Below are 14,329 nucleotides of genomic sequence, written 5' to 3' on the forward strand. Positions count from 1 at the left end.
GTACATGTGTATGTATGCATGTGTGTGTGCCTGTACACAAACATAAGATTATTTTACTGATATAAGCAGTGTGGAGACACAATTTACAAATAATAATAAAAATATACAGTGATCTTTATTGTAAATTCCATATAACCAATTGATTCAATCATTATAGAATGCTTTTGTTGATTTTTCACTGAACTCTTTTACCTGTAATCACATACAGTCTCTGTCACATATTCTTTTTTTAAATTTCTTTATTTTTTTAAACAACTCTTGACAAACATAAAAATTATTCTTAACACACAGGCTGGAGAAAAACAAGCTTCAAGCCAAACTTGCCCTACAGGCTATAGTTTGCCCATCCCTGGTCTAGACAATCAATAAAACAATAAATCAAACTGTGATTTATAGTATTTGCCAATATCCATTGTATAAATATTCCCACCATGGTGGATTTCAAGCTATCAAAGAGATAAAACTGAACATGGAATTGGGAAGAGACGTACTGTGGCAGACCAATACATATAGAGTATTTCCACCACACAGCTACAGCAGTAGTGAAAAACCTCCAGAGTACATATAGATAGATGCATAGATAGATAGGATACAGCAAAGTAATTAGGAATCAATGAATGTATTATCTTTTAAAAATTCTTTATTGAATTATAAGTTTATATATCTTAATATTTAGTAATGGTTGTGTTTACCAGCCAGTTCACAAAATTCCTGAAAATCTGTCAGTTGGCCCCCATGAGTCGGTACCAGCTGGCTCCAGCACACCACTGCCTACCCATTGTTTCAAACCACATAGATATTGGACTGTGACATTTCATGCCCGGTGCCCCACACACCACGCTCTCTGGACCTGACCTCCTTTTCTAACCTTCCTCATCAGGCTAACCTGACTCCCCCGTCAAGATGTTAGCAGCATCTCCTGCTGGAAGCCTTCCACACTCTTTCTAGGTAGAGCTGCGTGCTCTCACCCCTGTCTTCCCGCGGTGCCTGGTGCTGCGCTCTGCTGTAGCTCTCCCCTCTTTGTTCCACAGTGGCATATCTCCAGGTCTGACTCTGCTATTGACTGTAAGCTTCTCCACCTCAAGGACTCTGCCTCAGTCAGCTCTGTGTTTTTATTGCCTAGAACAGAGCCTGATATATAGTAGGGATGCAATATATACATCTTGAACTGAACTACTAGCAAAGATGGATAACTCTTGCCTGCCAGCTTGCAGAACTTTGTGCAACTTTCTTTGTACTATAGACTTGAAACAACGGTCCATACGTATTAGTCAAAAGTTTGCATAGGAATGAAGGTTAAAAACAAGTGCCTATAGTGCAGATTTTAGGTTACTTTGGATTTTGTTTGTAATTTCTTTTTTTAATTGAGGTATAATCGACACATAAAATTATATTAGTATAATTTCTATATCTTCCATTACCCCAGCTAATTGAAGTGATTTTTGAAACAAGAACAACTGAGTGTAACCAAGAGACTAGATGGTGATACATGGAGGCTACAAGCAGAAAAAAATTTTAAAGTAAAAGGGAGACGGCCGATTTTAAAATGCACACTATTAGCTGACACCTTGTGGGCTATCACCATTATTGCCAAGGCATTTACCGCAGAATCACTGCTCAGATTCTCTGCTTGGACTCCTCCACTGTAGTCTGACTGGGATTCGATGGAGGAGGAGATAAGCCCAGGGTAAGATTTTGTCAGGGCCCCACATCTCCTCTCAATTGCTCTTTTGTTTACTGATCTTACTGATCCTGAGCAAGGGGGCTGGGACCTGCAGGGAGAGTCAACTCACCTCATAGTCGATGTCTAAGGCATCCGCTTCGCCCTTGGTCCGGAAGTGCTGTGTGTGTTTGTCCACAGTGAAGTTCACCTGCTTGCCGACCCGCTCGATGAGGACTGAGTGCCAGTGCTGGTCGTCCAGGAGGCTGCCCAGGGTGGCTGAGGGTGGGCTGCTGCTGAGCCGAGGTTTGCTGTCATCTGTGAAGGGGAGAGGAAGACACGATGATGTCTGTGCCCAAGGAAGCCTTGAGTACTAGAATATCCCGCAAGCAAGGCCAGCTGTCTCTATCCTAAAGGTAAGGAATGATTCTTTCTCCACAGGCCCAGAACTGTGCTGGCCTTCTAAAGGAAAACAAGCTTTACCCTCAGATTTCAGGACCAAATTCTAGGTCAATTGATAATACATACCCCTTCTAGACATGAAATGACATGTTTTCAGCACTTGAACAATTAAATAATAAAAGGAACTATACCCTAATGGCTATATGAATAATATTGAATATAGGAGTTATCACACTTGGAAATAATACACATTCTTTGCATTTGAATGGCTCTTGAGTGGAGAAAGTGGATCTTGAGTTGTGCTTTGGAGTGAACTATGGACGAGAAAGGGAAGACGGTGGGCACATTGAGTTAGGTAAGTCTCTGGGCACAGGCAAAGATGAGGGAAGGATCATTTTAGCTGCCATTTTCAACAGCCTGCTATATGAATAGCACTTTGGTAGAGATTTTTTAACCTCAATCTTGAATCCTCTGAGGGAAAATGATTCTCTGCATTTCACAAATAAGGAAGCCGAGGCTCAGTGAGGCTGAGCGTGCATGCCCCAGAGGTGCAGCTGGGATTTGAATCCAGGTCTGCTTGACCCTTTTTCCTCTGACCACCACAGGGGTCACATGTGTGGACTCAGCCTAGGTTGAGTTTGGGAGACACTCCTTGGGAGGATATGAGAGATTCAGGTGGAGAGGTACATTTTTCAGTCTAGTCTGCCTGGTTCTCCCCGCTCCTCCACCCCTCCCACAATTTTATGTAAGTTCATGCTGGTACCCTTTTGTCAAAAAAATTACAGATTTTTTTATTTTTTCCTGCAGAATGTCTCAGACTTAGCAAAATGAAGAATTAAATGCAACTAATTGTTACTTATATGTAAACTTTCAATCTTTTGAATAGTTTATTATTCAGTACCCTCAGTAACTGAAAGCTAAATGTGTCTCTCCTCTCCTAAGACGTGTTTTACCAGAACAGCTGCAACAGCCTGCTCAGCAGTGTGGCATTAAGGGGGCAGGAGCTGCCATTTCCCCTGGAGGCTGCTCACTCCCACCTCCATTATGGTCCTAAGTCACTGCTTCCTTCACTGAAGAACACTTTGTTGCTTCCTGTGGAGGTGGGGGTGGGGCCTCAAACATTATAATTAAAAAATGAGAGCTAGTGAGTTCATAGCTGACTTTATTTCACTGATTTATTCATTGGTTATTTGTTCCACAACTTTTGAGTTCTCACAATTTGTCAACTTATGCTAGTGAGTTAGTAGATATTTCTGTTTTTTTCTCCCTCCTTCTCTTTCTTCCTCCTTCCCTTCTTCCCTCTCTTTCTTCTCTTCCTCCTTCCTTCCCTCCTTCCCACTTTCTTCTCTCCTTTCCTTCTTCCTTTCCTCCTTTCCTTCCTTAAAAGGTGTTGATATCCACCTACGCTGGTTACAGAGACAAATGATGTACAAAGGAGATACCGAGTTAAAAGGCACACTCCCCTTCCTGAAGGTCTTAATGTAGAGACTCTCAATAAGTAAATCAATAAAAAATATGGTGGTGGTGTACAGTGGTTACAGCTGGGAGCCAAGGAAATGTAGAGTCAGGAGCTGTGGAGCCTCCAATAGAGCAATGATGGGCCTGAGATTTGGCCCAAAGAAGGAGCACTATTACACAGCCAGGAGAAACAGGTGCCAAGGCTCAGAGGCACAAGGGAACATGGTAGAGGGATTCCACATAGCAGAGTCCCATGGCCACGCCAGCGTGGCTTACCTCATCCAGGACTAGAGCGCTAGTGTAAGCAAGGTTAGATTTACAGCTTATATTTACCTTTAAAGAATGGGAATCAATGGTGAATTAGTAAATCAGAGATTACTGACTCAGATTAACATTTAAGAAAGGTTATTAAGAACTCTTAAATCTAACTGAGGGTAAGAGAGGAGATTGACTTTTTTGTTGTTGTTTGCCTACTTCTATAAAAAAAAAAGAAAGATTATTTTGGTAGCTGTATGAGAATTTGATTAGAAGACAAGACTGGCAGTAAGGTTGGCAGTAATCTAGATGGGAGACAGAGGAGCTTTAAAGAGAGCACAGGAAGAACGGATTGCCATGTGATGGTAAGGTGTTGCGCGTGGTAGCCTCATGTGTCACGTGGATATTGGAGGTAGAGAAGATAAAGGAAAAGGCTCACCTAAAGATGACCTGTAGGTTTTTTGCTTGAGCAGGTGGGTGAAAAGTGGTACCAGTCGTGAGATAAGAAAGACAGAACAAAGAATACGTCTCTCTCTCTCTCTCCAGACATGCACACATACACACACACCCCTTTTATTTATAAAATAAAACTTGTCAAGGAGCTAATGATTGATTGAAGGAAACTTAGTGTGCCTTATAAACTTAAAATTACCTAGAACTGTTTGTTCTAGGTAATAAGTCAAATAGAATTAATATTAGAATTAATATTTTTATTTGTTGTGCATCTAACTTTTTTTTTAAAAGGGGGAAAGGCACGTTTCTGAATAATAGTATAAAATAATAATATAAAATAAAAACAGATTTATTAATAATAAGCCCAAAACATTAAACATTTGAAAATTTACAGCCACTATAAGTCACAAAAAGAGAAAAAAGGGAAAGGAATCACAGCCTTTCCCTCAAGTATTCTATGTATTGTTTGGGTGGGTTTTAGTGATATACTGAGTTCTTTAATAGAGCCAGTGATAATAATGATTAAAATAAAATATTTTACTATTTTTCTACACTATTATCCCTGCTAAAAGATGAATTTAATTATGAATAGGTCAAACTGACAATAATTTTTATTTAACTATTCAGATACGGTAACAAATCTTCTTCTCATCCCTATGTTCATCTGCTAATCTTCCATATACCTTATAGGTAATCACTGTTATTAATGTCTTGTTTCTCCTTCCAGAAAAAATTCTATGCATATGCAAGCCAGCAAAGATACATATTCTTTCTTTCTCCTCATTTAATGTGTTTTTTTACTCTAATTGTGAAACACAATGAAAATTTTTCTGCACTTTTTCATTTTCACTTAATCTACCCTGCAAAGTTTCTTATATAAGTATATAAAAAGCTTTTTCACCTTTTTTTACAGCTGCATGGTATTCCATTGAATGATATATATGATGTATTTTTTAACAAGTTTCCTACTGAAAGATATTTAGGTTTTCCCTCTAGTGTTAATACTTAAAACTGCTGAAATGCCTCATATGTAGAGGTCATTTTGCGTATGTGCAAGCGTTTCTGTAGCATGCACTCTTAGATGAGAAATTAGTGTTCAAAGTTTTCAAGTTTGCAATTTTGACAGGCATTGCCAAATTGTCCTCTATAAAAGCTGTACCTATTTAACTCCTACTAGCAATTTATGAGAGTGCCTTTTCTCCACAGGCTTGTCAAGAAAATATGTTCAAACTTTTGGAATTTTGCCTGTCTGACAGGCAAAAAAAATATATCTCTGAGTAATTTTAATATAAATTTTTCTTTATATGAATGAGTTTGAAAATCTTTTCCTTTTTTATTTTCCATTTTGTGAAATATCTCCTCATATCTCTTGCCTATTTTTTCTATCAATTTTCTTATCAATTCATGTATAGTCCATTGTCTGTAATATGGATTTTGGAAATATCTTTTTTGCTGTTCTTTACTTGTCTTTTGATTTTGCTTTTCTTGGTTTTTTAAATTTTTTATTTGCCATTAAGACATTTTTGTGTTGAAAAATCCACCAATTTCTTCTTCATTTACGGCTTATGGATTTGTGTTATAATTTAACATATCCTCCCATTTTGAGATCATTAAAGAATTCTCCCAATTTCTTCTAGCTCATTTCATTTGGAATTTATTCCGGTGTGTGATATGAGGTACAGTTCTACCTTTATTTTATATTTTTAAGTGGTTACCTACTTGCCCTAAGTCCATTATTTTTAAATCCTTGGGTAATTTTTTTAAGTAAATCATGTGTATAACTTTCAAATGTAAAGAAAAATACTACTACATGGAATGAGTGGATTTGTTACATTGATCAGATTAGGGTTCTCCCAGCACACAGATTGAGATTTTTACATTTTGGAACTTCACGTAGTAAATTTCAAGTTGGTTACTGCCAGCACACTCTACTTTCATCCACTGCTACCATCAGCACCACCTTCTTAATGGGTCAGAAATTCTGGACAGTGGGAAGGAGAGCCCGCATTGTTAACCCCATCCTTACTCTCACCAGGCTTTAAAGTCAGCCCTTCCTCTCCCGTGTCCTAACTTTGGTTCAGAGAGATTGCTACTATCATTCCAGCCAATAATTCCACTCATAATTTTAAGACTGCAGAGGAAGAAAAGTATACATCTTTTTTAAATAAAATGCTGTTACTTCTCTCACTGCATTTAATGAAGTCATAAACATTAATTAACACACTTATCTTCTCATGCAAAATAGCTTATGAAGTTTTCATGAATATGTAAAGCAATTTGTTGACCTTTCCTCAAAAGTAGATTAATATTGCTCCTTCTTTACATTGTTCATTTACTTAGTCAATTCTTTTTCATTGCCTAAAGATAAAGCAAAATTAAATCCCACCAATCATTTGAATAAACATATGTCAATAAGTATTGAGGAAGTTCAGAAATGTTGGTAACTTTTTACCTAGTAACCTACTGTCTGGAAATCTATCCTAAGAAAACAGACTGAAATATGGTGAATTTTTTTTTCAAAATGTCTACTAATTTAAAAATTGGAAATAACATCTAATCATTTGGAAAGACAGAAAAAAAAAACTTTGAATAAACACAGGTAGAATCACCAGGTGGAATATATATATAGGCATTTAAATTATATTTAAGAAGTACTTATATCATTTTAAAAGTATACTCGGTAGTGACTGTCATTTTTTGATAACATTAAAAAGTAACATTTAATAAAAGAGATATTCAATAATTTATACATTACTGATTTAAAATATGTAAAAGAAAGCAAGAAAAGTATAAATATAGACTAAACGACAACTATGGAAGAGAAACAGATAATCACTGTGTGAAAAGAAAATCAAAGAATGCATTTACTAAAATATTAACAGAGGTTTTGATTTTTTTCTTTTTTTTCTGTATTTTAGAGTGAGCATAACTAACTTTGATGATGGGAAAAATAAATAAACTTCATTAAATACATAATCCTTATCCTGCATAGCTGGTTCATGGAAAACTGTATATGACTGATGGGTAAATTATTGAATACCTCCTGCATTACAAGTTATTATTTAATTAACCAATAAATGGCAGACTTGAGTGAATTTCACCTACTGGTCCATTAATTATTCCATGCTAACACTCAGAAATTTTGTATTAAAACAAACTGAGTGAAAGTTAGTTTATTTAAACAATTGGGGAAACAAGGAAGTTCTGCTATTCATCAAGTAGAAGATTTGAATTGTGTCTCTGCCAGGTGTTACCATGAAGAAAGAAGAATGTTAGTCCTAGGAAATGTTTCATCTTATCTAGAAATGTTCACTATTAGAAATTACAATAAAATCTTAATTCTCCAGAGATTATCAAATTCTTTATCCTGGAATATATATTTCAAGTTTTATCTCAGTGGCAATTGAGGTTCAACTACTTATTTTAACTAGCTTCCAACTTATTAAGGCCAGATAAAAATTCCCATGGGCAATTGTGGAGGACAAAGACAATAACCATACGCAGAAGCTATCTTTTAGGCCAGAAACATATTAGGGAAAAACTTTATTACTAATTAAATAAAAATTTGTTTTCATTTGGTTTGAGATGGAGTTAAAATGAAACAATGTAAATAATACTCAAGACTCTAAAGCATATAACAATTCTCATAGAAAGCTTGAAATGTTTGCAAAATATTTCTAACTTTTTCTTTTCATCCTCTTCCTACCCACCACCCCCAGCCCAAAATACTGTGAATAAACATGTCAATTTCTTCACCTTTGGAACTAACATTTTCTGGCTAAGCGCATGAATATCACATCATTTTGAGTGCCTATATATCATCATTTTGAGTGTTTAATATCACATCACAGTGTTTTCACTCAAAAGTCTTCTTTGATTAAATCCTCTGCTTGGTATTATCTTAAAAGTTCAAACATGGATGCTGCTTTAACTTTCAGAATCTGAGAATTTCAGAGAACCTGAGCAAAAAAGAATGAAGACTTTCTTGTTTAAGATGGTATATCAGCAAAAAGTCACTCTTGGAAAGAGTTTGATTTACTGTTGATGAAATAAGTTGCCACTCATATGATAGTCCCCGATACTTGCTTCCATCTGAACTTCAGAAATGACCTCCTCACCTTTAACCTTTCAGATTATCAATATTGATATTCTTCTGTATTTGTTAATCTTTTCACATGAGGTAAGCACTTTACATATGTTGTTTCGATTATTTCTGAACACAACTCTGCAAAAAGCTCTATCTCAAAGAAGCCAAGTGACTTACCCAAGGACACAAAGATTTAAGAGATACAATCTAGCTGTATCTGACTGCAAAGCTAGTATTCTCACTACTACCCCTATTGGATAAAAATGATACTTTACCCTATTCTCCCTTATGTCTTCTGTGTTGACCAGATGCATCCCATGGTAGACACATGTAAGCTACGTAGCTTAGTAGGAATGGAGGGTGTCAGAAGAGAATTTGATGGATTGGAAAGCAAAGAGTTGAGGAAAAGAAAAATGGGGCAACACTAGGGGTAAGGACATGACATAGAATGAGAAGGCAAATTTCACTTCCATAGGCTACTTAGTATCATAAAGACCCTTGTTTGGCAAAATTCAGGGCTAATGAATATTCTCCTAAGTACCCAAGTGAGAACTTCTAAAGAAAATAAGAAACTAACAGGATGACATGTGATTCCGGTAGGTTTGACTCTCAAACCAGAGCAAATCTTTATGTATCACTAAAGCAAAGCAATATGTCTTCACTTGTTAGGAAATTTCTAAATTGTATTCAATAATACTCTCTCCAGATTTAGGGGTCATTGCTCAAGTCTGGTCCCTAATTTGTATCCATCTTCTGTGACTTTGCTGTCTTAGAAAATGCTGTCTTAACACATTTATGATATATGGTTTTGGTTATACATACTTATATATTTTTAATTAGTATTATAAAGTTAGAAAGTAAATAGAAATAATTATTTTATCAGACTGGGAGCTCCATGAAAATAGGGACAGGTAAATCCAACTTTTAACCCCCGGCACCTACCTCAGTGCCTGACTTCATATACGTGAGCAACAAATTCTTATTATGTGAATGACAAAATTTATTAAAAATGTGGTGCGTCTTATCCGACTGACACTTTGTCTGAAATGCCTGTCTTCCTCTCCTTTTTATAATAAAATTTCAAGGTTAATCCATGAAGCCTTTCTGGACTCCTCTCCCACCCTGATCTCTTTATTCTCACCATTTAATACATGAATATTGACTTCCTGATATTTAATGAGCAATTGTTTCCTGATGGTTTATAACATTTTAATTATTAATGTCAGACATTGAGGTAGGATTGGCTAGGGTTCCAATCCCAGGTCTACAGTTATGCAGTATGTGACCTTGGGCAACTGACTAGGCATCACTGACCATCAGTTTCTTCATCTGAAAAATGGGTTTGGATGTAGTTTGTAGGATTGTCATGTGATTTCAATGAAATATACATTAAAAATGTCTAGTCAGTGCTTAAGTGCAGGCTGTCAAAAAATGGCAACTTTAAAAAATCTTACATAATGTTTAACATGAGATTAGAAATACAATAAATATTCTATAAATACATGTGAGTTGGCTTATTAAATGCCTGAATTTCAAAAGAGCTAAAGTAAATGTCATTTGACTCTTTGGAGAATGTGCAGAACCTTCACCGGTTATCTCAAGATATCTCAATGAGTGGATTATGCAGTAAAGTGCTTTGGCCTCTGAACCCTATGCTGGGCTCCCAAGGACACTCTGCTCTGCACCTGTTTATGTATTGCAGGTCCTCCCTTTACCATAGCTGTGCTTATTGCGGATTGCACAAACATTCTGCCTCTGTTAAAGACATTGAACTCTTTTAAGAATGAGTGACCTGCATGTACTATTGATGTCTTGTTTAGTTCTTACAACAGTTCCCTAGTCACGTAATACCACTGCTCTTTGATTCTCCCACCTGCATGTGTGGGTTTGTGCTGCTGGAATGCTAGAGGGCCAACTGCCACAGGTGATCTGAATGAGATGTGCAAAATGTGAGAAGAAGGATTGCACTAATCTCCTTAAGGATTGAGAGAAGAAATCTCTTTCCCATTAGTAGTTCTAGAAAAATCATGGCTCTATCCTAAGAAAGTCATCAAAGAGGAACCACCTACTCCAATTTCACCATGGAACTGACCTGTTCAAGTCAGCTATGGTCAGGGTAACAGGTAATGTGAATCAGACAGTCAGCAAAGAGCATCACTTGAAAAGAACCACAGCGTGTATGTCTCCAAGGGCCATCCTCAGCATCTGGCCATGTTACTGAGCCCCTCCACTCTGATCCTCAATTTCTGAATTGTACAGTCACAGATGAGGTAAGAAACAGATCCTGGAGAACTGTCACTAAAGAAAACACAGCTAGAGTGTCCATGTGAGCCAGGAAGGGAAAAACTTCCTCCTTCATTGGCCCAGCACCATTCGTTAGTCCATTATCTGGGATTCTTGGATTCTTCTTGTCTCTCTCCCCTCTCCCTCGTCTTTCTTCCTTCCTTCCTTCCTCCCTCCCTTCCTCCCTCCCTTCCTCCCTCCCTCCCTTCCTCCCTCCCTCCTTTCCTTCCTCCCTTCCTCCCTTTCTCCCTTCCTTCCTATTCTTTTCTTAAAAAAAACCAAACATGATCATGGATGGCATGAACTTTTTCTACTTTGGAGGCTGTGTGACAACATGGAAAGAACATGAATTTTATATAATATGTAAAAATTTCACACAAATAATTAAGAAAAACACTTAAAAATATACCACAATGTTAATAGGAGGGACGGCTGATTTGTAGGATTTTGAGTAATTTTTTTCCTTCCGTTCTTTATACTTGTTTTTGGTTTTTTCTTCAAATGCTTTAAAACGGATGTATTTTATCTGAAAATAATAGTAAAAATAATAATAGCAAAAAAACTGGTTAGACATAACTAGATTTTAACTGTTGCTATACCTAATAGCTAGCTGTGTAAATTAAACAAGTAATTTATCCTCTTGCAACCTAATATTCCATATGGGTAATTTGGGGCTAGTATTTACTTACCTAATAGGGCTGCTTTGAGGATCGGTAGGATACTAGCATATTGTGGGTATTCTGTGACTATCAGGGCCCCATAGTAGGAGAGAGACTGGCTCATGGGGGAGTCAGGAGTATAGGCCTGGGGGTGAGCAAGCCCAATGGGGATAATGTGTATTTGTGTCAGGTTCTAATATTTAAGATGGGAACTCCTTTTTCAAATATACTCAATTTGCCTCTAGTACCTATGTGAGGCAGGTGCTTTCCTAGGCTCTGAAGCTACAGCAATGAACAGTGCTGTCTTGCCCTTGTAGAATCTACATTACAGATTTTCCATTATGTGCAAATCAAAGTGATTCTCATTGCCCCTTTCCCCTTAACTCAGTGCTTCCAGAGACCTGCTGGCTATAACTGAGGCATGAATGGCTGAAGTACTGATATATGGCAGTGTATCTCTAGAGAAGGAGCATGGAAATCTGTGCTACTTAACAAGTATCCTAGGTGACTGCTTAAAATGAGTAAGTCCAGGGAACACTCAAATATGGTAAACTGATGAAAATGGGGGAAATTCATAAGCAGATGAAAACAATGAAGAAATTCCCAAACTATGCAGAATACTCACAGAACATATTCTTACTAGTGAATCTTTCACTAGATGAGGTTTGACTTTGTCACTACCATGGTTAGAAATATAAAGGAGATGGAATCTGGAAAAAAAAGACCTACTTTGTCTTCTATGTATCACAGCAAGGAGCAGATCCTATTCATCTTAATATATCATTTTCTTTTCAGGAAGACTGTCAGAGCATAGGATATGGGATGATCAGATATTGTTTGTTGAATAAATGAGTAATATTAAGAGCTTCTGCTTTTGATACTTCACTGAGTTTATTTATTGACATAGAAAATTCATTTATAACATTTTTGATTTTCATATCCATGCTCTGCAAGATAGTATTAGCCCCGGATTAGAAATAAGTAAATGGAGGCTTGTAGGTTATGTAACTTTCCTCATAATAAATAGCTAGCACACGTTTGCAACTAAAATAAGATCTCTTGCATGACTACATCTATTCCTTTCCATCATGCTGTACTGTGAGTGAAGCTGGTTTACAACATTGGATTATGCATATTGGAGCAGAGCTTTGGGGGGGCGGGGCATGGCATATCTCAATTGGGAATCTAAATGGCAGTAACTGGCAGATTCAATGTTAGCAGTTGAAGACACCTGCTCTACTATTGACAAGTAATATTACTTCACTTACAACCCACAATGCTCTCTGAGGGCTCTGCTCCCTTCAACTGTACTCCTTTCCTGAAAACTGAAGGCCAGTTAAAGAACCGATGTATTTCTGCTGAATATTTGTAGGCCCACCCTTCAGCTAGTTCATTGATATATTGCTTCTGTAGGTGTGTTAATACAACCAATTAGGTTACTAGCAAACCCTCTTACTGCTCTCTTCTGGGTGAGACTCTGCTTCTAAAGATTCCTTTGTTGTATAATTAATCTAATGCCTTAGGTGTCAATTTTATGAGTTAAACTTAGGATTCCAGAAGTTCTCCCTTATGTCCCTGCCAATATTCACCACGGAGGCTAAACAGATATTCAGAAATGCCTCAAAATAAAGACTTACATTGTTTGGCTTTGGGGGTGAGTCTGCACTAATCTTCATTCTTATGTTTCTTCTGCTAATTGCTAAAATATAGCATTTATCTGTGATTTTTTCCAGTCTTCCATGCAACTTGAACTTATAAACTAAATTCTGCTAGACTTTCCTTCTCTACTATTTGACAGGAAATATTTAGTGATAATTTCTCTTCCATACGTATAATATCTACCCCTTTCCTAATATTAATAAGTATCAAACAGGGGGCAGGGAGTCATTCTCATAAAAAACAGTCACTTCCTTTTTTCTCAGCTTGGCTCCTTTTCTGGTTTCTTTTACCACAGAACATCGTTTTTGGTTTGCTGTTGCAGCTTTGGGAACTCTGCTCCCTGCTCACCCTTCCTTCTAAAGTACCTTTGATCATATAAAAGAGGCTGAGCTCCTCTGTCTCTTTCCCTGGGATAGGAAGTCCATTACAATGAGATACAGACCTGCCTATGGTGAGGCAGGCCATGATGATGCAGTCCACAGTGGGAGGCCTGTGTCCTAAACCCACAGGAGGCAGGAGGGCATTCTCTAGTAAATTAGCCAGAGTTGGCAAGTCTAGGGCTCACCCTGGCATAGCCAGGGCACTTACAGAAAACAGTGTTTCCATTAACAAGACATGGAATGCTCAGGAACTTAGACCCCGCCCCCCCAACAATATGACCCCTTCTCCCTCCACCAAAATAAAAAAAAGAACTTAAAGAAATTAAAATGTTTTTCTCCATTTTTTCCTGTGGAACTTAACTTTCATAAATGTACCAAATAGAATAGATTGCAAGCAAGCCTCATTATAATATGTGTGCATGCATGTCTGTGTGTGTGTGAGTGTTTAAACTTGCTCAAGTTACTTTAAAGTTTGTTACTAAAAGAAATAAACAGATAAATAGGTAGATAGATAAATAGGCAGATAGACAAATAATAAATAAATAAACAGCAATTAGCTTGTAGCTCTCCCTACCTACCAACATGATCTAGTTTAAAAAAAAATGCTATCTATTTTTCTTCTCCAACCTGGATAAGTGAAATATGTCACTTATATTGTGTTCCAGTGACTTCCACCTGACACACTAGGAGGATAAGGAATTGTGACCTACAAAAACTAGTTCCGCATAGCCTGACATGGGAAAGGGGGAAAGCTTGACCCTACCCAAGTTGAGATGCAGGGCAAGCCTTCCCTCTTGGAGCTCCAGGGTGATGTGGTCTCCACGTTGACCTTCTCCATGGAACAGGACTCCATCTCCTTGCATGCTCTTGAACTTCAGAGAGATCACATCTTTGAGAGTGCTCATCAGCTTCTGATTGAACCTGTACAGAAGGGAGCTTCGGCCATCAAAGTCAGCGACATCTGATTCTGGACACAGAGAAAGAGAGAGAGAGAGAGATCAGTGCATATCCTCATAATTGCCCTTCCTGCTTC

General features: G+C 37.4%; 1 protein-coding gene across 3 annotated transcripts in view; it reads right to left on the minus strand.

Annotated features, from left to right (window-relative positions):
• The window catches only part of CNTNAP5 (contactin associated protein family member 5), a 757,303-nt gene that overhangs the window by 390,114 nt on the left and 352,860 nt on the right, over positions 1–14,329 (minus strand). For all 3 annotated transcript variants that reach the window (XM_058548782.1, XM_058548783.1, XM_058548784.1), the window contains 2 exons: positions 14,060–14,263; positions 1,794–1,978 (listed from right to left, as the gene is read on the minus strand). In XM_058548782.1, coding sequence (XP_058404765.1) covers positions 1,794–1,978; positions 14,060–14,263 — 389 coding nt within the window. The remainder of the gene's footprint in view (positions 1–1,793; positions 1,979–14,059; positions 14,264–14,329) is intronic.

This window comes from Diceros bicornis, chromosome 10 (assembly GCF_020826845.1).
Source record: "Diceros bicornis minor isolate mBicDic1 chromosome 10, mDicBic1.mat.cur, whole genome shotgun sequence".
Lineage (NCBI taxonomy): Eukaryota > Metazoa > Chordata > Mammalia > Perissodactyla > Rhinocerotidae > Diceros > Diceros bicornis.